Source organism: Corvus cornix, chromosome 1 (assembly GCF_000738735.6).
Source record: "Corvus cornix cornix isolate S_Up_H32 chromosome 1, ASM73873v5, whole genome shotgun sequence".
Taxonomy (NCBI): Eukaryota; Metazoa; Chordata; class Aves; order Passeriformes; family Corvidae; genus Corvus; species Corvus cornix.
Window position 1 is genome coordinate 42,640,885 of NC_046332.1, and position 22,284 is coordinate 42,663,168.

The 22,284-nt window shown below is 37.5% G+C and overlaps 1 protein-coding gene across 1 annotated transcript in view; it reads right to left on the reverse strand.

The window, feature by feature from the left end:
- GUCY1A2 (guanylate cyclase 1 soluble subunit alpha 2) overlaps positions 1-22,284 on the reverse strand; it is a 157,328-nt gene that overhangs the window by 19,898 nt on the left and 115,146 nt on the right. The window contains exon 7 of the mRNA XM_039564314.1: positions 9,413-9,567. Coding sequence (XP_039420248.1) covers positions 9,413-9,567 — 155 coding nt within the window. The remainder of the gene's footprint in view (positions 1-9,412; positions 9,568-22,284) is intronic.

Sequence of the window (22,284 nt, forward strand, 5' to 3'; positions counted from 1 at the left end):
ATGTTTGCAGTAAATATTTTGTATTTCCAAACTACAGCCTTAATATACTGAAATAACTCTTCACAGCTTCCCAAACCAGATTTCTGCACATTAACAGCTGAAATCTTAGAACCTTCTGAGCTATATCTATAAGCTTTCACTGTAGCCACTCTTCCCCACACTGACTATTCACTATGGAGCATCCAGCCTTCCTAAAAATCAGTGATTTCCTTATCAGAGTCTAACATCATGTAATTTTAATGACAGTTACACAAATCCAAAACTGTAAAATATATCATATCTATATTCTTTTATTCAGGTCAGGGCTGGCACTAAGATTAGTTGATATTTTACACTATTTCCTCATAGAAAAGAAGTGCAAGACATTAATTACCCATCTTATTTTCACTTGTTTTGTGAATTGCAACTTGGTTACAATGAAATGCTCCAGGGCTGATAGACAATTACTCTTTTGAAGATTCCTCCACTGCTGTGGCTTGTGATAGACTCCACATCCCTGTATCAGATGCATGGCTTTAATTGTAAATATTAGAATCAGAAATTGTCCAGCTGACCTTCATTGGGATAATATTTCAGCTCTCAAGCAAGCATGGCAGGAAACCTTTGTTACCAAATGCTAATAGAAGTTACTTATAATTATGTTCTATCCTACTTACTTTACACTTTCAAGGGAAAAAAAAAGAAATTTCTGGCTCATAGAATAATACTATTAGAAAGATTTTAATCATGATGAAAATGGCCTCTTGTTAGCTTTCTCCTAAAGAACAGGTTTTTCAAATTCCTTAAATAATATGTTGGTCCTGACACTTGGCTTCCCAGACTGAGAATGAGTTCATAGTTCAGAAATTGCCTCTGATTTCTTATATCTTTGTGTATATACTAAAGAAACAAGTTATCTGCATATTCTCAGTGCATATGGGTGAGGACATTTTTCTGCAGAAATCTTCCCCTCTGATTTTAGGCCACTTGTGATATCAAAAAGAAAACAACAGCAATTGGTGGCCATGGCCATTTCTAAGTTTCTTGAATTCCTTTTCATGGGTACAAAGAACCTCAGAAGATGCTTGAGCCAAGCAGGTGAATGAATATTGCACGTCCCCAGGGATATGCACTGAGCCACCCTGTGGTGGGCTGACCTTGGTTGAACACCAGGTGCCCACCAAGCCATTCTATCCCATGCAATCCATTTTTTGCAATCCCCTCTGGCTCTGGAGAAGATCCAGTGTAAAACCTTCTGCTCTGGAACACTTCCTGGGTGGTGGCCCTCAGTTCTGGTTGGCAGCCTCACCTCGTGGACCATTCTCAGAGCACTCCTTTGTGAACAAGTCAGACCACCCGTTGAGAAAGCCTGAAAGAACAATCTACCCAGAGAGCACAATCTTATCCTTTACCTTCAGCAAATTATGTTAAATTCCTGCTTAAACTGTATAAAAAATGTCCCCAGATTGTCCCATATTCAGAGAGCTCAAGCTGAAGTTACACAACCTCCGCAGTTCAGGAATATGCATGTAACAACTAGTCTGAAAATATCCCAAAGCATTTATCTTAGCTGTATTTTCTGAATCACTTCTGTGAATTTCCCTTCAGGGCACTATTGCAAAGGGTATTTTTATACTAGGTTTTTCACAGGTTCTAAATTCTGGGTTCCATTCAAGTGGTTCAATGCACAATTTACAATTGTGAGCTCAAATTGTGAGGGTCAGGTACTCAGGCATTCCTATAAATTGTCTGGAATTAGGTCTGCCCTCAGCTTATCTTCTTTGTTGATGTTTCAGGGGAAGAAGGATTTCTTAAACGCTGTTTGCAGTTGATTAACTTTGACACCTTTTCCTCCTAACCTGAAATCTTCCAATGCTTTTTAAAGCCTTGTTCTGTCACTACCTTGGTGAAAATGCTCTTGCTTTCAGACAAAAAGAGAGGGGATCTAAGAATTATCCTATTCTCTTTTTTTCTTTTCAGTTCCTTCATTTAAGAAAAAAACTCAGGAGGTCTGCGTGTGAATGAAAATTGAGATCATACTTAGTGGGAACCTTGAAGATGCTTTTAAGAGCTGTAGCTCTTTCTTCACATAGATGAAATGATAGAGTACTTATATTTCAAACTATCTTGGCAAGAAACAGTCACATCTTCATCAGAGTTTCTATATTCAGAAAACCACAGAATCATAGAATATGCTGAGTTGGAAGGGACCCATCCTGATCATAGAGTCCAACTCCTGGCCCTGCACAGGACACCCACAAGAGTCACACCATCTGCCTGAAAGTGTTGTCCAAACACTTCTTGAGCTCTGTGTTGGGACCACTTTCCTGAGGAGCCTGTTCCAGTGCCCAACCACCCTCTGGGTGAAGAACCTTTTCCTGATATCCAATCTAAACCCCCCGACTCAGCTTCATGACTTTTTCTTGACTCCTGTCATAGGTCACACGACTGAAGAGATCAGTGCCTGCCCCTCCTCTTCCCCTCATGAGAAAGACTGCAGTGAGGTCTCCCCTCAGCCTCCTCCAGGTTGAACAAACTAAGTGACCTCAGCCACTTCTCATACAGCTTCCCCTCCAGACCCTTCACCCTCCTTTGGATACTCTCCAATAGTTTAATGTCTGTCTTATATTGTGGCACCCAAAACTGCCCCCAGCACTCGAGGTGAGGCCGCCCCAGTGCAGAGCAGAGTGGGACAATCCCCTCCCTTGCCCGGCTGGTGATGCTGTGCCTGGTGCCCCCAGGACAGGGTTGGCCCTCCTGGCTGCCAGGGCACTGCTGACTCGTGTACAACTTGCCACTGACCAGGACCCCCAAGTTCCTTTCCACAGTGCTTCTCTCCAGCCTCTTGTTCCTCAGTCTATATACACAAGCAGGGTTGTCCAGTGCCAGATGCAGAATCTGGCATTTGCCCTTACTAAACTTCATATGGTTCATATGGCCCAGCCCTCAAATTTGAACTAAGAAATGGTGATTGCTCATCTCTCCAGTTTGAACTAACAGAGACTTGCTCTTACAGAATTATTTGTTGCAATGCCCCCTATAATGAATGCATGTTTCCTATGATGATTCTTACTCCCTCCATGCCCACTCTTTATCTCTTCATCTCTCAGAGATGTCAGACTTCTGTACTTCTTACTGGATTGCTGAATCAGAGCACAAAAGCACCCACTCAGAACTAAACTTCAACGTGAACTTTGCTTTAGAAAAATTGGTCTGTAGAGACCAAAATTCGAACTAAACTTCTAAGAGAAATATAATGCTCTACAACAAAGGACACTATGCAGTGCATTCCTAAACACAGTACACACCAAGAAAAGCACATTGGCCAGGTCAGTCTTCCAGGAATGCTCTCTTTCACAGGGAGAGAGACAAACAAAAGAAAAAGGTTCTTTCTGTCCTCACTCTAAAAGGACTGTAAAGCCTTTACTTAACCTTGTTCACATCACCCTATTAATTGATATAATTAGGAAAGTTTATTTAATGGCTTTCCAAATAGGCTATGAGAAGACTGTTTCCTGTTGCACTGCTGCTCCCTTCCTCTGTGGCAACAAGTGTTGCTTGCCTCACCAGCTGGGATCTACTTGATAACATAAACCAGCTCATTTGTTTCCATATGAATACAGATAATAAATTATTACCACACTCATTAGAAATATTGGAAGGCTGCTCTTAAAATACTCTGTATAGATATGAATTTGCTGTTGTAATGCTAAAAATCAGTGCGCTTGGTTCTGAACTTTAGTGGGATTTAATTTCTCCCTCAGTTTCTATGTATGCTATAAACATCAGGAGACTGGAAAAAAAACCCTGACTACATCTATACCTCATTAATTGCACATTGCATTTATTACTTTTTAAACTATGGCAGTTAATGTATTAGTGCTCTTCAGACAGATCAGCTGTGGTAAGGTTATGAAAGGACAAGTCATGATCTTTTATGGAATATATTGCATACCACAGGCAGCTCAGCATGGTGAGTGTCTGTCTCTGACCTTTAATACTTTTCTGTCTCACCCACCTAAGCAAAAAGAATACTGTGCCTCTGCTCTCTGTTTGGGACATTAGAGGCTCAGTGCACGGGTTTGCATCATCACTACTAAAAGGCCTCAGGCTTCACTAAAAGTGCTGGCCTCAGGACCTGCCTCGATTTCTCCAGGCTTGAGCTTTTTGTAGTTTTAGCAGTTGTGCAGCCAACAGATGACTTTTGCCGAGACATGTTTTAGCTTTAGATTAGCCATGTGAAACTGTGGGGTAACATACACTGCAAACTACTGAACAGTGATCTAGCACAGTTATTCTGTGTAGAGTGAACCTTCAATAAAAGTGAACCTGGAATAAAAATGCAGTGTCACAAAGCACAAGCACAGCCAGACATCAGAGGCCCAAGGACCACAATCACAAATCACAGTGACTATGGGGGTGCAGCCTCACAGAAGCAGGTGACACTGGGAGCAGAAACCCAAGAAAAAAATAGTGTGTTTTGACTATGCTTCTAAAATTAGACTGGCAATATTTTTTTGTGTCCATGAATAAACTGTATTCCCATTCTGTCCATAAATAAATTGCCTGTCCACCAGCATCTTTTGAGAACATACATAGTGAATTGAAAGATATAAAAACAAACAGTTTTTTAAAGGATGCTGAGAAATAAAATCTAAAATAATCTGAAAAGGCTCTTGGAGAGAAAGCCCATTGGTTTGAACATATGAGGCAGAAAAATACAGATGTAGAGATAGCTATAATCTGTAGGAGAAATAATACATATAAATAGATATAACCTGTAGGAAGAAGAATTGATAAAAAAAAAATCTATAAGGAATTTATTGAAAAGCCTAAGTTTAATTTAAAACCCCTGTAAAGAGAGAAGTATAGAAATACTTCTTAATTACCTAAAACTTCTTTCATACAACTTTCTGTGAAAGAACTATTAAAAACCTACATGGGTTTTAATAAATTGTAAAGGCTGAGAAGCAATTTACGCAGGTGAACACACAATGACCTCACCCAGCTCAATAAGGAGGTACACCTGGGTTGCCCTCTCTCCTAAATCAAGATAAAGATGTGGGATAGAGGCTGTTCATTTTCGCCTAAGCTCAGGTCACAGATATATCACCCAGCATGTGATAATGGAAAGTATCTGTACCCAACAGTGAGTGCCAGAAGCACATTATCCACAAGGGAAATACATGCTGCAAAAGACCAGAGGTAGAAAGAAGAGGAAAAAAAAGAATTAATTTTTAAATAGGAGTTACTTGACAAACAGGAACTACTATGTTTACCTGCTTTTAATAACTGCTAAGAAATCCCAAAGTATTACATTGCAACACTATTAGGAAAACAAGACAAATGTGGGTATATTATATTAATACCTCATAAAAATCATTATTAAAGGCTGAAACAAAAAATTAAAAAATATTTAATCTCTCTTCTGTGCTGAAGAGTCTCATAAATCTTATTGTGCTTCCTTCCTGACTGTGGAAAATAGGGTAATTCTATTCAATTCAGGATAATGTAGATGAATTAAATAAACTTTGAGCCAATTCTTTTCCTATTCCTTCCTGTCCATATCTTTAAATAGGGACCAGTCTGGGATGCTCAACTTCCTCTCCAGTTTCCACGTTTTCACTGGAAGTTTTACCAGAGCTATTCCAGTGATTTAATTTCACAATGCTCAGTGATTCGAAGCAAATGGGGCTCTGTGATCCTTCTGTCATAAGACCTGTCTGAGTCAAGAGAACAAGATATTCCAAACAGAAGTGAGGCTTCAGATTCAAAAGATGCAAAAACCACCTTTGTAAAAGGTGTTGCTTCACACACAGCAGAGCTCTGCCCAGGCAGGTGTAACTGGAGCACAGCTGCCCCAGGCTCACTGCTGCTACTAAGCAACAAATATCACACTTTGTACTTTTAATTTTAGACTCTGATTCTTACTTAGGCAGATTACAGGCTTGAAGGGAAGTGTCTGTAATCAATAATTGGTATTCTGAAGTGTGATTATTATTTGAATGCTGATGACACTTTATGATGCATAATCTCTACTGTAAAATGAAAGCTGGTAAGTACTGGACATGTTTTCAGTATCTGCGTGCTTTATAAGCACAAAACTTATGTCACAACTTCCATCAGGGGCCAAGGTAGACACAAACACATGATGATAAAAGCCAGCAGTTTCATTTAATTGAAAATTCTGTTGTTTTCATACAGACTGCAAATTTATCTACTTGGGAAAGCACTGATTCTTAGATAATAAAAATATTAACAGCAGTATTAACAGAGTGTACAGCAGCACAGTATGATCAAATAGAAGCATTTAATAGAATATAAAGTCAAATACAAATATATTTCAGTTTGTGATGAACCACTTTATTTATACATAATAAATATATAGTCATACAAATTATATTTAAGAAAAGTTGTATATGGATGCATCAGATCAATCACTACTTGTTTATTTGGACACCACCAGGATATTATGTTAAATCTCATAGAACACTTTCAGAAACTCTGAATAATTCTGCCCCTTTGAGTATTTTGTAATTGCAGTCTCTTCTGGCCATTGTTTCAACAGTGTCATTTCTTGACTTCTTCCCTGTTTGTTTTCAAGCTTTCAACTATGTCAGAAGGTATGGTTTGAAATCAACTTTTCAAGTTGCCCCATGTACATTCATTTTATCTTTTCACATCATTTCTGAAGCCTGTAATACAAAATTTTTCCTAGCCTGATCATCACTACTTCTAGCCATTCATCTTGAATGATAACTGCATCGCAGTCAAACACATATTTTCTTGCCCTTTCTACTTCCTTTACCTATAACCATGTGTCTAGCCTGTTACTTCCACTGGAAGTTCTCTGAATCAAGCACTGAATTTGTTCAGCACAATAACAGCAGACTGTTTACTGAGTACAATAACACAGATAGAAAATACCAATAATTCTGTATTTTGTCGTGCATTGTTTTGCAATTTTATATTACAGCATTACTACATCATCAGTCACTTTTCTACCTTCTTCCCTTTTTGAAGCAACAATCTAAACTGATAACTTTCTGGAAGGTAAGTACAGACATGATGGTCATATAAGGTGAAAGTTTGGCCATCTTGAAAAAAATCGTTCTATTCGTACTGGATTTCTAGGATTAAAGGGAAGTGAAAAAAACTGTAGACCCATTTCTGATACAACCTGAAAGATATGCAAGGTGAGAAGATCTGACTCACGTTTTGGTGCCTAGGACTTAGTAAGAATGCTCTCCAAGGTGACTCACATTTGACCTGCCATGGTACAATAGGACCAGTGGCAGCCAGGCAGAGATGAGACACGGGTAAAGAGAAGTTGACTTCTCCGTGCCACAATGTACTAGAGTCAGATAAAGGGCAGAACAAACCCACAGATTTCTAACAAGCTCCATACACAGGCCCTCAAACTAACTTACAGAACAGTCTTTTATCAGCAGTGTCATGAAAAGAAAATACAGTCACAGAACCACAGAATCAATGAGGTTGGAAGGGACCTTTAAAGCCCTTCTAGCCCACCCCCCTTGCAATGAGCAGACACATCTTCAGCTAGATCAGGTTGTTGAACAATGACCACAAATCTGTGTCTCACAGAGGAGCTGCCATGTCACTCATAACCAAATTCAACAGAACTGGCACTCTCCACTGGTACACAGAAGTGACTCTGGCTCCAGCATGAAGAGAGCTCTGTGCACCACAGGTCCCACAAATACTCACTAGTTATATTTCCATAAAGCTGTCTAGCTTACCAGTTTCTGCTCTCAGGGACACAAACATGAGCAAGCAACACTACAGCCCCAAGTGAAATCACACCCCTGAACCACATTTGTGAAGAACTAAGATCTCTCTTCTGAAAAAGTATGGAATGCACTTTCAGAATATCTTGAAGACTATCTCAGAGAACAGCCCTTTATAAGAACTGATCCTGTTCAAGAAAAGTCCAGCTCCCTGCCATAGGGCCTTGGTTACCTTTTGCCAGACCACAAACCACACACCGAAGGCCCAGCTACTCTGTAATTTTTTGTTACTGGAGCACAAATGATAAACAAAATTATGGTGACTATTCAAACAAGATTTTAGAGGATTCTTCCTACCCCACAGTGGCTGACCAAGAGCCAAAGGCTGTAGAACGCTGTATATGGAAGGTCCCCAAGACAATTTCTTTTCAAATGATACCAAGTTCCAAACAGAAATTTCCCATATAGTTATTGAATTTATTTTTATTTAAATGAAAATGTTTTCTGTAAACAATAATAGATTGGATTTGGAATTGGATAGATTTGGAGATTAATAAATCGTCTTTCTCTTGCATGTTACCAGACAACTGTATGAATCTATTTCTGTTCACTTTATGATACAAAGCCTACTCAGTTATTCTACCTCTTGTTCAATTTGCTACACTTGCTTCATTCTCAAAATCTGATCTCAAGTGAATGGGGTCTTCAGAAGAATGTCACTTTATGCAGTACTTTAATTATTTTTAACTGTAATTTCTGACTGATTCATATTTTAGCATAGCAGACACTTGAATATTTGGATGAAGAAATCCCATTTAAGATTTTTATTTATTTAGATAGCTATGGGGGGAAAAAATGAGATTCACAGTTCTGAATAGGGAAAAAAAAAGAAAGAAAAGCAATATTGAGTGAGCAACTGTGTACAGATTTACCATACAGTCTCAAAACCTTACTTCAGAAAATTACTTCAGATACAGAACACTGTAAGATTGAGATCTCCTGCCAAAAAAAAAAAGTGAGTGCATCAGCTGTAATCCAAGCAGTAGAAATTCTAATAGTCAAACTGTCAAATTTGAACAATAAGGAACACCTTTTTTATTCAGGAGCTGTTCCTCATAACCAGATTTAATCAAGCCTTCTTTCCATTTGCATAATTTCTTCAAAACATTAGGGATAATGCTTTGCCATTTACAATCTTTTTTCCTGCGTTAAGAGAATGCTTCAATCAAGCGTGTCTTTACAGTGCTAAATAAGAAATTTTGTCTTCAAGAAAGCATGAAATCTCCTTGTAAGCTTGGCCTTACTGGCAAAGTTAGACTTCCTTCTAAGACAATGGGAGTGTGCTTGCTTTCATGAACCATGTTTAGAAGATGGAACCCAAATCCTTAGTCAAAAGCTGTAATAGTGCATAAAACTATGTTGCTTTGAGAGATATCTCCACTTTTTCTGTTAGATGTCATTTTAGGCTGGAATGGCTACCTTGCCTCCACTGCCTGACTTCTTTGCACATTCTGACACAAACCTGCAAACGAAAGACCGACATCCCCAAGCAACACCTCTTTCCAGCTGTCCTGGTGCCCTGCTGACTTTCTGTTGAAGTTCATTGTTGAGGACTGAACATGTTACAAGATGGAACTGAAAACAGGCTGAAATAAAAACAATAGGGAAGGCTTAAGAGGACTTACTGGTACGTGGTGGGACTGACATTGATGCGGCGTGGGTGACTTCCTGACTCGAACTTGCTTGCAAGGGTGACGTTGTTCCCAAAGAGGCAGTAGCGTGGCATTCTCACACCAACGACGCCAGCCAGCACTGAACCTGAGTGAATGCCTATCCTCATCTGGAAAAAACATGGGATCCATGTCAGGCTGCCTCTCTTGTGCCACCAGTGGGAATGTCATTAGCACTTACTTACAAGCAATTCTTTCAAATAAAGAATAAACCAAAGAAGAAAGAGTGAAGAAAACAGGTTCTTCTATGCCACTAGCTTAATTCAGATGCAGTTAAAAGAAAGAACAAAAACATGGTTTTTTTTTTTACTACAACTATTTTCTTCCTCTGTGCACATTTTCTGGAGACTGTGACAATAAAAATAGAAATCATGAACAGAATAGGACGGGATCACCCAGAGTTACTTGCAATGTCAACCATCTAATTACACAAATAAATACATTAAAGAGGGTTATTTTTGCTACCAGTTCTAACACAGGCTTCAAAGTAAGGCCAAATCTTTCTCAAACTGGCAGGAAGAGTAGTTAAGTGGAGTGAATGAATAAGTTACTTTTATCTCCTTCATATTTTTCTTCTAAACTCTTCAAGGTCTAAGGTCTTTCTCACTTTGTCAGACTGAGAGATATTGCAGTGGTGAGAATGCTGAAGACTGAGGCACCAATGATTTTTAAAGTAATTGCATCCTCCTCAAAATAAGGAGGAATAAATCCCCAGCAAATTAAAAAAAACTCATGTGACTATTCTAGCAATCATCCCCTGTAACTGTCTGAGATATGGCAATTGCACAGACCTGTAAAGATCAGAGTCATCATCCAAGTTCCTTTCAGAGCGAATAATCAGAGATTTATTCTGCATACATTTTAGCTGACAATTGTGTTTGCCAAGAAAATAATTTTTACAGATAGGGAAGTCTTTTTCTCTTATTAACTTTATAACAGTAAAAAATTGAAAAGAATATATTTATATCTTCTGAGGATACTCTTGCTCATAGCAACTGGAGTGCTGCAAAACATGAGGTGAAGGAAATAAATAACAGCTACTAAGAGGGTCTGATGGGGTATGGAGTGACTTACCTAACACTGTACTCAGTATGGTCCGTTCACTTACTCAGTTCACAGTTATTGCACTGCACTTTTGTCCATCAGTCCTTATTTTTTTTCATAACAAAATACATATGGTTTCAAATACAAATTAAAAAATCACTGTTACTCCTTTTTTGTGTAAAGTAAATGCTACCATTTAGTAAGACTGGTGTCCATGAAGTTCTAAGAACATGTGGGACCCCACAGTATTTCACTGACTATGATTCTTCCCCCATGCCCAAGACTTTTACCATGCAGCTAAGCACTCTTTTAATTTTGTTCCTCTCTTATATGTCACAGACAATGGGTTTAGAATTATATCTGCTATACAGTAAGCTCATGCATAACCTAAGAATATGTTCTGCATTCAATGTGATACTACTTACAACATTCTCACAGGCAGCCTAAAACCCTCAATTTTCACAAGAGTGCTGTTAATTACACAGTAGGTTGTTTGGTTTTTGTTTTCTTTTTCTTTTTTTTTTTCTTTTTTTTTTTAAATTCTGTGAATAAGTATCACTCACTTTAATTGAACTTTCCAACCTTTACTATGGTTTGGAAGGCAGCCACTGAAATCCTTCAAATACTCTATTTCATAGGGCTGGGGAGCATCAACAAACTTGGTTTGCCTACTAACATCTGTGCAAACTCATAACCCTTATATTATTTTGGTCATATTTTGGGGCAATAATATTTCCTGCTTTTTCTACAACAACACACATTTAAACTCCACTGACCATTACCAGTGGGAAAAAGTGCTCCTGCAGTCATGAAGTGAGCAAACAGCCCTTCTCCATAAAGTTGAGGTCAGCACCTTCCCTTAGTGAAAGACTATGAGCAGGAAGTCTTGCTCACACAACAGCAAGCATGCTGTCAGCATTCAGTAAATAATAAACAACTTATTTAAAATGTCTTGTTCTTGTGAGATGGGAGGTGAATTAGTCATTTTGCACACAATTTTAAGAACAGAGCTAATGAAACCTATTTGTTCCACTGCTACTCTGTGTACTTACTTAAAAATCACAAACTAACTGTGTGCTGTGACCTCTTCTAGGGTACATTCAATGACATGTGAAGGCCAGATTTAAACTGCAAGAAAAAGTATTAGCTTTGTTTTCCTCTAAAAACAAAGGGATAAGAGTATATATTAGAGTGGAAGGATAATATGATAGCAAAAAATGTATTAAGAAAATAAAATTTGCTTTTGCAATATATGCAGTGAAAGTTGAAGTTATTGTTGGTTGGTTTTTTTACTTTCATTTCTTCCTTTTCATTGCTTCCTTTTACATGGCCACAATATTTTTTATCACTCAGTGCTTCAGTGACACAGGTGAGGGTTCTTCTGTACTATTGTAAGAGCTTTTTAAAAAACACATGCTCCTACAATAAAACAGGTAGATATATTCTCACAAACACAGGTTAAATTACATAGAGAGTGTCAAAACCTGAAGTTTTCATTGGGTGGAAGAAAGCTGATGTAGGCTTTCTCATTCAACCATAGAGATGAATTATGCAAAGAATGGCTTACAATAAAACTCCACTTCTGCTTTATTATATAGCTCTCTACAAGAAAAGAGCTTGCAAACACTGATGCTATTGCCATGAAGTATTCTTTGATGTGCCTTCTTATACTGAGAATAACCATTACACTGGGTCATATAGTACTTTTTAGTGAAATATGTTTACTTAAAAATTTTCTTCATTTGCAAATACGTTATTTTGGCTTTTTCCTCACTGAGCTGAAAAGTCTTGTGTTAACAGCTTAAGGCTCTTTTTTACAAAGGAAGAAAACGTGTAATCAAATTATTAACAAGACGGCACTTACTGGGGCACATCAATGTTTCACATTACCTTTGCAGGAAAAGAAAATCTGCCTAGACTACATAACTTAGAAAAATAATAGCAACAGTTATACATGTATAGTTACAGTTCCCAAGCTATATTGTATATGTAGCCTCTATCAATGCTTTCCCAGAACAGTCACCATTAAATATTAATAACAGCACAGAAAGTGAAAATTAGGTGACAACACTAGGATGCATTATTTGTCTATCAAAACTCTGTTTACTCCTTTTAATAAATGTGCAGTACAAATTATACATTTATTAACTGTCTTAAATGGAGTGATTTTAAGAAAATGCACGTTCTTCATCTGTACCAACTGCTCCTTTGTATGTCCCTAATTATTTGGCTAAAGATAAAAATGCAGCGTGTAACTGAACTCAAAAGTTCAGAGACATTATGCATACAAATGGAAAGATAGGTCTTTGGAAACTATCACAAAGAGGAGACAGCCATGAAAAAAACAACCAGTAAATACCACTCCTCCAGTAGTTAAGGAACAGTAAAGAGACTGACAAAAGCCAAAGACATTTCTAAAGCATGATACTGGAAGGCACAATGGTAAAAGAAACACAAACAGGTGGGAAAAATAGTGAGAGACCTGTGAGAAATCTTTTACATAAAGAGGGACAACTGGAACTGAGTACAATGGAAAGATCCAGAATGGAAAATGAGAAGAAAAGATTAACAAATCTGATCTTTGCAAGAGCTGTGGTAATAGTAAAGTGGAGAAAAGCTGATGAGTCAGAGGTGTAAAAGAAAAGCAGCCTGCACTGATCAATGTAGTATGAAAGACATGGCTATGTGCAAAGCAAAAGAAGCTTCCAAAACTTGTACAGAGAAAGTGGCAGTATTTGGATATTTCTTACAGGGTAAGGCACAGAGAGCAGAAATGGCTAATACCTGAGTGCCAGGAAGGATAGGATAGTGATTTTGTTAATAGTGATAAAGAAAATTCATAAGGAAAGATGAGGAGTACTGAAGGTCATCATCTAACAGGGAAATGTGCCAGAAGACCTATCAATGAGAACTGATAGTCCAGACTGGACTGCAAGAGGAAAGTCAAGAACAAACAGGAACAAGGATGAACAACACAAAAATATTTGTTCTTTTTCTGAACTGAACATTCTGTTACTGAATTTTTCTGATGTCCTAAATCTTATGTTACTTCTTTACACCTCCTCATTGCCAAAGGATGATTTTCCTTTTTCATATCTAGAAGAGCTGAGGTTTTTGCTTTGTTTAGTTTTGTTTCTTTTTTATCTGCTGTGCAATTTCAATTACTTCCAATAGCCTGAATGCCTTCTTAGGCACCATACTGAAAACTGCACTTTTCCATCAAAATAAAGCCTATTCCAACTGAGATGAGAGTAAATGCAACACTGAAAATTCCCAACCCATCTACAGCTGACTTTATGGCGAAGAGGCAAAAATATTTTAATAACAGTAAAGGATGCAGTGGCCTGCCTGAAGTAAATTTCATCATTGCTAATTTGTTTCTTAATAGCTTTTTCTGTTAATCAGTACTCTCACATTAAAATAAAAAAAAAAATCCAGTCATTTTCTTTATGAACAAAGCTCTTGAGCTTTTTCTCTTTTGAAACCTTGTTGAAAAATGTATTCTTCTTTCTCTTTTCTCATTTCTCCACATAATTTTCAGGGCAAAAATTAGAATGCAAGTGGAAAGACAATCTGAGAAGTAGCACTTGTCTACTCAAGAACATTTTATAAAACCTCCTCAAATCTATATTTTTTTTACCAATACGTGTTTGCAAATTGATAGCCAAAAACCACATTAACCTTACTTCCCTTCAGTCAAAACTGAGGCATTGCATCACAAGAATTAAAAACAATTCCTTTATTAATTAGACCACAGAAAAATGGTTCAAGCTGTAATGATTGCTGAAAGGAAAATTAACTGGGTTTTTAACTATTCCTCAAGCTTCTTATGCATGGTGCTGTGCAAAAATATTTGCAGTCCTTTTCTTTTCAATTCAGAAATCATTCTTCACAGTCACACCCTTATGCAATTCTTCATGCTGTTGCTTATTAGTCTCTTTTCTTCTGAATAAAGGATGAGTTATGCTTTTTAAAATAGGTTTGTAAGCCCATAACCAAGACTGCAAATATTTTTGCACAGCACCATGTGCATAAGAAGCTTGAGGAATAGTTAAAAACCCAGTTAATTTTCCTTTCAGCAATCATTACAGCTTGAACCATTTTTCTGTGGTCTAATTAATAAAGGAATTACTGAAATAAACTGAAAGGCAGAGTAGGAAAAAGAAGAGTCTGTGGATACCTTTCTTCTTGTCTTCCAGTAAAGAGTAGTTAATGCTAAAACCAGAGTTTCCAACTCAAACCAAAGGTAACCATGTAACCTGTCTCCTGATAAGCACAGGGCAACAATACATGCTCATTTCCAAAGTTCTTTCTCTGCAACTAGCAATTTTTAGTTCAGGGATTTCCTGAGCCAAAAGAAATTCTTTTTGTAGAGAAAAGGTGTTTGATGTTCACAGTTCCTCCTCAAATATGAGCTATGATAACATTTCTGCACACATTCTTTCTTCCCACCACACACACGGAAAGAAGGACCTTAATAAACAGTTCTCACACTCTGAAAAACACACTCCCATGCCAGAGAGAAGTCTCAGATTGCCTCACAGGTTAACTGCATCCAGGACACAAAATTCATTTTCACAGAACTGTCTGCCTTACACAGACACAGATGAAGGAGAGAGGGCAGGCTGGGAAGTAGGTGACACAGTTTGGAAGGCAACCACAGCCAGAAGTGATCCCCCACTCAGCCAACTTGGAGCTTTTCAAGCATCAATAATGTGACTGACTGACAGCTGCCCAAGACTTTGTGCAGAGCTGGTAGCAGAGCTCAGGCCTACAAGGCAGTAGCTGTATGAAAATAGCTCCAGGCACATGGATATCCCAAGCCAGAAAAGCATTTAAATAGAAGAGGAAGCATTCTGCTGGATCAGTACTTTTGAGATCAGCTTCAGTAATGCATGTTGGTATCTGTACAGTAACATTTCTTAGACAAAAGCACTCCTCACTTTCTGCCCTAACATACTTAGTGATACTCTGTGTTTCAGTATGGACCTTCTCCCTTCTCTCCTTGCAGTGTCCTTCAGAAACGAAAAAGTCACCTCTCACTGTGTCTCAGCTATTAGTCCATGACAAACAGACAAGTCCTTTCAAACAGAATCTGCCAAATTCTGTAAGATGTTTTCTGCTCTAATATTTTCTAGTACCTTCTACAAAAGTTCTATCTCTTAAATCTCAACATATGCCTTACACAGGGACATTTACTTGTAAAATGTCTTAATGTAAAATAGACCCTCCAGAGCTCAGAGGTCTAAAATCAGGGCCACACACTGGTGAGTCAATGTGCTTTTCCGCTCCTTCAAAGAACTGCAAGTTGATAGGACTGACAGCTATGTCCTGACATATGCTTTAGTGTGTGGGTTATCTGTATTCTTAGATAGATTTATAAATATCACAGTGCCTTTCTGGAAAGGGACATATGACAGTACAGCTCACTACAGAATTGTTGCCAAGGAACAGACCTGCTCAGAGGAAAATTTAGATCACTTGAATTTCACAAGGTGTTCTATAGAACAAAACTGCTGGATATACTTCCCCCTATTTGAACAACATTTGGAGAAATAAACACTTAACGTTTTTCTAATCAGAATTTCCTAGACTTCTTACTCATTGAATTATTCAACCCATCTGAAGCAAAATACACAGCAAACTACACAAGGACAATGAAAAAACAGTAATAAACTAATAAAGAGTGAATGCCTTGGGATCAATATATCCATTTTAAATAGCTATTGGGTAAAGCAATCACGTGGTTTGTGCTGAAGAGATGCAATTAAATTATAACCAACATCATGCACATTACATATGTACATCCCTGGGCTATGGTCTTGGCATACAGTGATTTCTACTGCATGTGGAAAAAGGAGCTATGAAGCATTTCTACATAAAGAAGCCCCAGACTTGAAGGGTGAAATTATTTTTATCTTTCCCTTGAAGTTCTTCTACTATGATCTAAGCAAGGCCTGCTTTGAATAGTGGTTGGATTAGTTAACCTTCAGAGGTTCCTTGCAGCTTCCTTTATTTCACAACTCTGTATTTCATAACCTGTGCTGAAGAATTACCTACCTGTGAGTCTCCATCATCAGTATGAGGTAGAATTAGATGAAGTAAAAACAAAAACAAAGACTCAGACTAGTTTTGGGAGCTCACTAGTTCTAGCATCAAAAGAAAGTTTACACTGTGGCAAGTTTTTTTGAGCCAAATGGCATCGTGTGAATTCACTATGGCACTGCTCAGTGTCTAGGTTAGAAGAGGATTTGGGTCATTTGTAAGGAAACTTCTGACCTGAAATTATTTACTGGAGGGGCTTGTGGGTGGAGAGGTGGGTGTTAAATGATGTAAATCAGAATTTTTAGAGTTGCTAAACAGAAAAATAAAACCTATATCCTTCCTCTAAGATTGCAAAGAAGAAACATTAAAGTTAATGTGCTTCCTCATGAGCTGCTTCTCTTTCATCAATAAAACATTGCATTTCATTGCTGATGGGGCATTTAATCAAAAACACCTTTTATTGTTTTCTTTAAATAGTAATTTCCACAGTAGGAATTTAATTACTATGTGAACTTGTGTGTTCAGGCACTTAAAAAAGAGCTAATCAGTCACACAAGCCCACATAGCAGTGGAAGATTTTTCCCAGCCTCCTCTCCACTGACACCCAAAAAAGAAAAAAAATCATCAGAAAGTTCTCTTTGATCCCTGCTGTAGGAGGACATCTTTGTCTCACAGTGCCATCATATGACATATACTGAATGGATTGGGTGATACTTTAACAAGGATAAATGATACACGCTCAAAATATTTAAGGGAAAAAAAAACTGTACTCAAAAAAAAAAAAAAAAAAAAGAAAAAAGTTTGACCTAAGCGTTTTAACCTTAAGAAACAACATTTGATACTTTTGCTAATTTAGTCATCAAATTTCGCCTGATTTCAACCACCTAGAAGTTAGCCAGCTCATTTAGGTTAGATTTCTAGACTCCTGCTAAACACACGAGGTAAACAACCTCCGGGCTGCAATTCTTCACGTTCCAAAACTGGCACACAGGACAGGCTGAATCAGTCACTCCTGAAGCTGTCTAACTCTCCTGGTGGAACAGAAAGGGCATTTAATGGTAAGTTTAACCTGGACACCTCATAAACAGACAGCTAAAAAAAGGTGAGATGAATCCAACTCTCAGCCTGGCAAAGTTGATACACTTTTTCCTTTCCTTAAAATAAGCTACGCTCTCGTGCATAAATCATCAAAAAATTCTGGTGTTGATGGATAGGATCAGAAGATCATTCTATTTGTAGAACTGCAGAAATTTCTTCAGATGTTTTAACATAATGGTCTTTGAATCTAGCCTGCAATCTCTGAAACTGTAAAATGAAATGACCTTTCAATGACAGAGTCATGCTTCATCTTCTGACCACAGTACATTTCTCAGAGATGCAAGTCAGAGTGATCTGCTTTGGGAAGAGCTTGGAACCAATAAACAAGGATCTGTTGCACAGCAGCTTTTAAATAGAACCACTGATCTCGAACAATCTCACAGTTTTACTACTAGAAGCAACCTTATCTAGCATCTACAATAATGATGTATCCAGAGCCTTCCCAAAGGCTTCCACACTATTAATAAAACCTAAATTGTTGCCAATGTCATTTAAACCTCTACCACTGAAAGGTATTTTAATACTTTTTGCATGAAGAGGAGACACATTTAAAGTGTGTGGTTTCTACTGGATCCCCCAGCTTCTTTCAATCAGCACTAAGGCAGACATAATCAAAATAAAAAAATTATTAAACTCCCTGCTCCATATGGACAGTGTAGACACGACAAAAAAATCAGTGAGTCAGGTTTTGAAAATATACCTGTTCTTAAGTTGGGAAAAGCAGAGAGATTAATTCTTTCAGCACTTCTCAGTCTAACAAACAATATAGCCAATTAAATTGTTCAAGAAATGATTGAATGTGGCACTTAGTGCTATGGTCTAGTTGACAAGGTGGTGATCAGTCAAAGGTTGGTTGAACTCAACAATCCAGGAGGTCTTTTCTAACATAAATGATTCTATGTGATTCTGTGACTCTGTGATACACGCAAATACCCGAAACAAGTCAATATATGGCCTTTTTTGAAAAAGTAAATCAGGGAATGACCACATGAAAGATAAAAGGCTAAGAAAACCCCAAGCTGTGTATAAAGAATGCTTAGAATTGAAGGCTATAATAGCTAAAAAATAGTTTACTTCCTTGTGAAGAAACTAAGGGCACTGCTACCATCATAGAGAGCTGAATACCAAATATGCAGCATGACAACTTTTTCTCATGCTCAAATAAAGCTTGTGTAATAAATTAGTTTGTAAAGAGAAGGAAGTTGCCATGCGACAGCTGGGACATACAGATACTTTATACCTTATATGTTCCAGTGTTTGAACAGCTCACTATATTAGATAATCCTTAAATCCTTGCTCAGAAATGATAATGCTGCTGTGTTCTTTTGCTTGTTCACCAGTTTGTTCTTAAGAACTGCAATTTCTATAGACTGAACACAAGACAATGTAAGATGACGACAATTATTTTTGCAGAACTTACACAACTCTTATGCCTGGAGCAAGTCTCCACAGCTGGCAGTGGCGATTGCATACAAAGGGAAATGAGGCTCTGTGACTGCATGGAACCTATAAACAAAGAGACTGAAAGACTTCACCTTGGCTATAATTGGGAAGGGGTTTATTAACACTCCTTTATCGGCCTTTGTACTTCACCCTCACAAAGCTGCAAACCTTTGCAGGGAAAGTGAATTTCCTCCTCAGTGAGTTCAAAATACAAATTCACATTAAATTATTTTTCTGAAGTCTTTCAGACAAGCAAATTCACACAGTTGAGAATCACTACTTCATACAACAAAGGGAATTAGCACAAAAAGAAAGGCAGCTGGTTTGCACTGAACTGAGGATATTAGCAAATTATCTAAGCATTTAGTGAGTCTCCTGATTCCTGTATAGACAGCACTTCAGCAAGTCAATCAAACTTTCTTGACACCACAAAACAAATCGTAACAAAAGCTAGGATCAGAACTCAGAGAGTATTCTGTTCAGCTCTGTTGCCTTCACTGAAAATCTAGGTTAAAAAAAGGAAATTTGTAAATAAAATGGCTAATGAAATGAATGAAAAATCACTCTGTAACTCATAAAAAATGTAGCATTTTGTATTCCTAGAATTAAGGTGGAAATCTACAAGCACTATGATTGTTACTGAACATCAGATGTACCATGAATACAAATGAGATACTATTTCATCGTTTGTTTAAATTGCTTCAGAGAAAATTGGTAACTGCACTACAATTTTAAGAAGATGATTCAGGATAAATTTGAATGTTCTGGTGTTTTAATGACTAGAAAGATTCTGATCTTATTTTCAAAAAATTAGCAAACGAAGGCCTGATGATGTCAAGGATATGACAAAATCCAGAGACAAATTGTTCTCAGATGAAGGTGAATCACTTAAGGGAAGAAAAGATTTCAATGTTAAGTCTAATGACTTTCCTTCATCTCATTCAGTGATCTCCCCCACTGTGTCTTACACTCATCCCTCTCTCAGAGACACGCTGACAAAGAACGGCAACACGTACGGCTGGTTTGGGCTTGTAAATTCTGTAAAAAATAACAATCTTAATGCATATATTATAAGAAATCCTTTTATGTAGGTTATGCATTTTGCAATTGCAAATATTCAAATATGCTTAGTCAAGATTATCTCTGCCCATCTTCACCAGCTTTTATCAACTAATTTGTATTTCTGTAATTCACAAACATATAGCCAAAAGGTAAAGTGTGCTTATGCTATTATTTGTGTGAGTGAGAAAGACGAAAAAAGAAAGTCAAAGACTTTAAATCTCAATTATCCTTGCATGTTCTTTTGAAAATGAAACACTAATCTAGTTTGGGAGGCAGTAGAAGATAACAGTATGGCATATCTGTAACTTCCTTGTTTGTCACTGCTGCCCAGCCAACCTTTAATGACACTAACTGCGTGCATTTGGCTGCTGAGGGGCACAGATGCCCAGCCCTGGATTTCACTTATCCAGCATTTTTATTGCTTGCTTCTTTCCTGCTGTTGCTCCTGTCAGATTATGCTTTATTTGAAACTTTTCCAGTCAAATTCTTCAACCAAGAAGTGGGTGAAGAATCTCTCTTGGTGCAATGTTTGCTGACAAGTCCTTTAGCTCTTAGTCCCATCCTTTAGTTCTTTCCTCCCAAAAGCATGCAAGATGTGTCTTCATGGAAAGAATCCTTTTATTTTCTGGTGCTTTGTTCTTTGTCAGTGTGTCTCTGAGAGGAAAATGGGTGTGAAGATTAAATCTCGACAATTTGATAATTTTTATTTGTGTTTAACTTGAGTTGAAATTTGTGGATAAATGAAGTAGATGAAATCTCATACTTGTGTGCAATAAATAAAATTCAGCATAACTTATTTTTATTTACTGTGTTTGTTAATGATCTGCAGTAAACAACACAGTGCAAGTCAACAGATCATGCAAACTGAATGTATCTAGAAATATACTCTGAACTAAAAATACACAATTCAAGAGAGAAAGTTGGGAAATTCTGAGTGAAGACCAAAATGAACTTAAGCTAGCATGCAATCTGGCCACATGAAAAAGTAATCTGGGGTTATGAACATGATCTGACACCTACAGTTCCTTCCTACAGAATTCAACCTCACCAAGCTTATTAAGACCTAGGTACTGTCAACAGGTGTGATTTCTGAAAAGATCAAGAATCTCTTCAGAAAGGATTTGATTAGAAGGAAACTAAAAATCTGTAAATACTCACAGCTTGGCTAATTAATACTCAATAGGGGAAGCATGATAATCATCTACAAGCATGTGCAAGATGCTAGTATTAAGGAGGGACATATGGGGACACAACTAGAAGTAATACCATTTAATGAAGGCATAGGTGAATATCCAGCTTACCTAGGCCTAAATAGGCTGTACTGTAGTGACAGTGACAGGTTCCTGAGGTAAGTGAGCTAAGTTACATCATTTCATTATGGCACTACTGAAACACTTGAAAACACATTGTGAGGATGTTGACAGGAAGACGGACAGGATGCATTAACATATGTGTGTCTTTTTTAACTCTAACATCATACTGCATTGAAGGAAAACTCATTAAAAAGTAGTGTTACATTTGAGGGTTTCAAATGACTGCTGCAAAGTCTGTTTTCCTGTCATCCTTAAGAACAGATGGGGTGGGAGAAATATTTTTTAATGTCCTGAAGCCACTTAAAAAACCAGAACTTTGAATTTCAGTTCTAAATTAAGTGTAACTTGGTTTACATTGTCTTTAGAATTTCACTAAAACTAAAAAAATGAATAGTACAGCAACTATGTTGAACCAATTTTACTTAAACTATAAACTCGGATTTTTAACTTCCTTTTTTTTAATAATCTCATGATGATCTATGTCAACAACATACTTTGCAGAATCAAGCACACACCATGAACAGCAAAAACAGTTGACAAAAAAAACCAAAATCTTGACAGAAAACATAAGTTTTTAGACAGTCATCCTCTTGTGATGGACTGTCAGTTCTGTTAATACTCTGCAATCATACCTAGTCATGTTATTTTGGCATTGGTCTGTTCCTCATCACAGATGATCACAGCTAAGCTTCCTGTGGATAACTATCAAAACAAACCCTTTCACAGGAAATACTTTGGCAGTTGTACATTCATCCTCCATGAGAACAACAGAAAGAATCACCTCACTGAAGGGCAGCAACCTCCAAAGTACTACACAGCTAC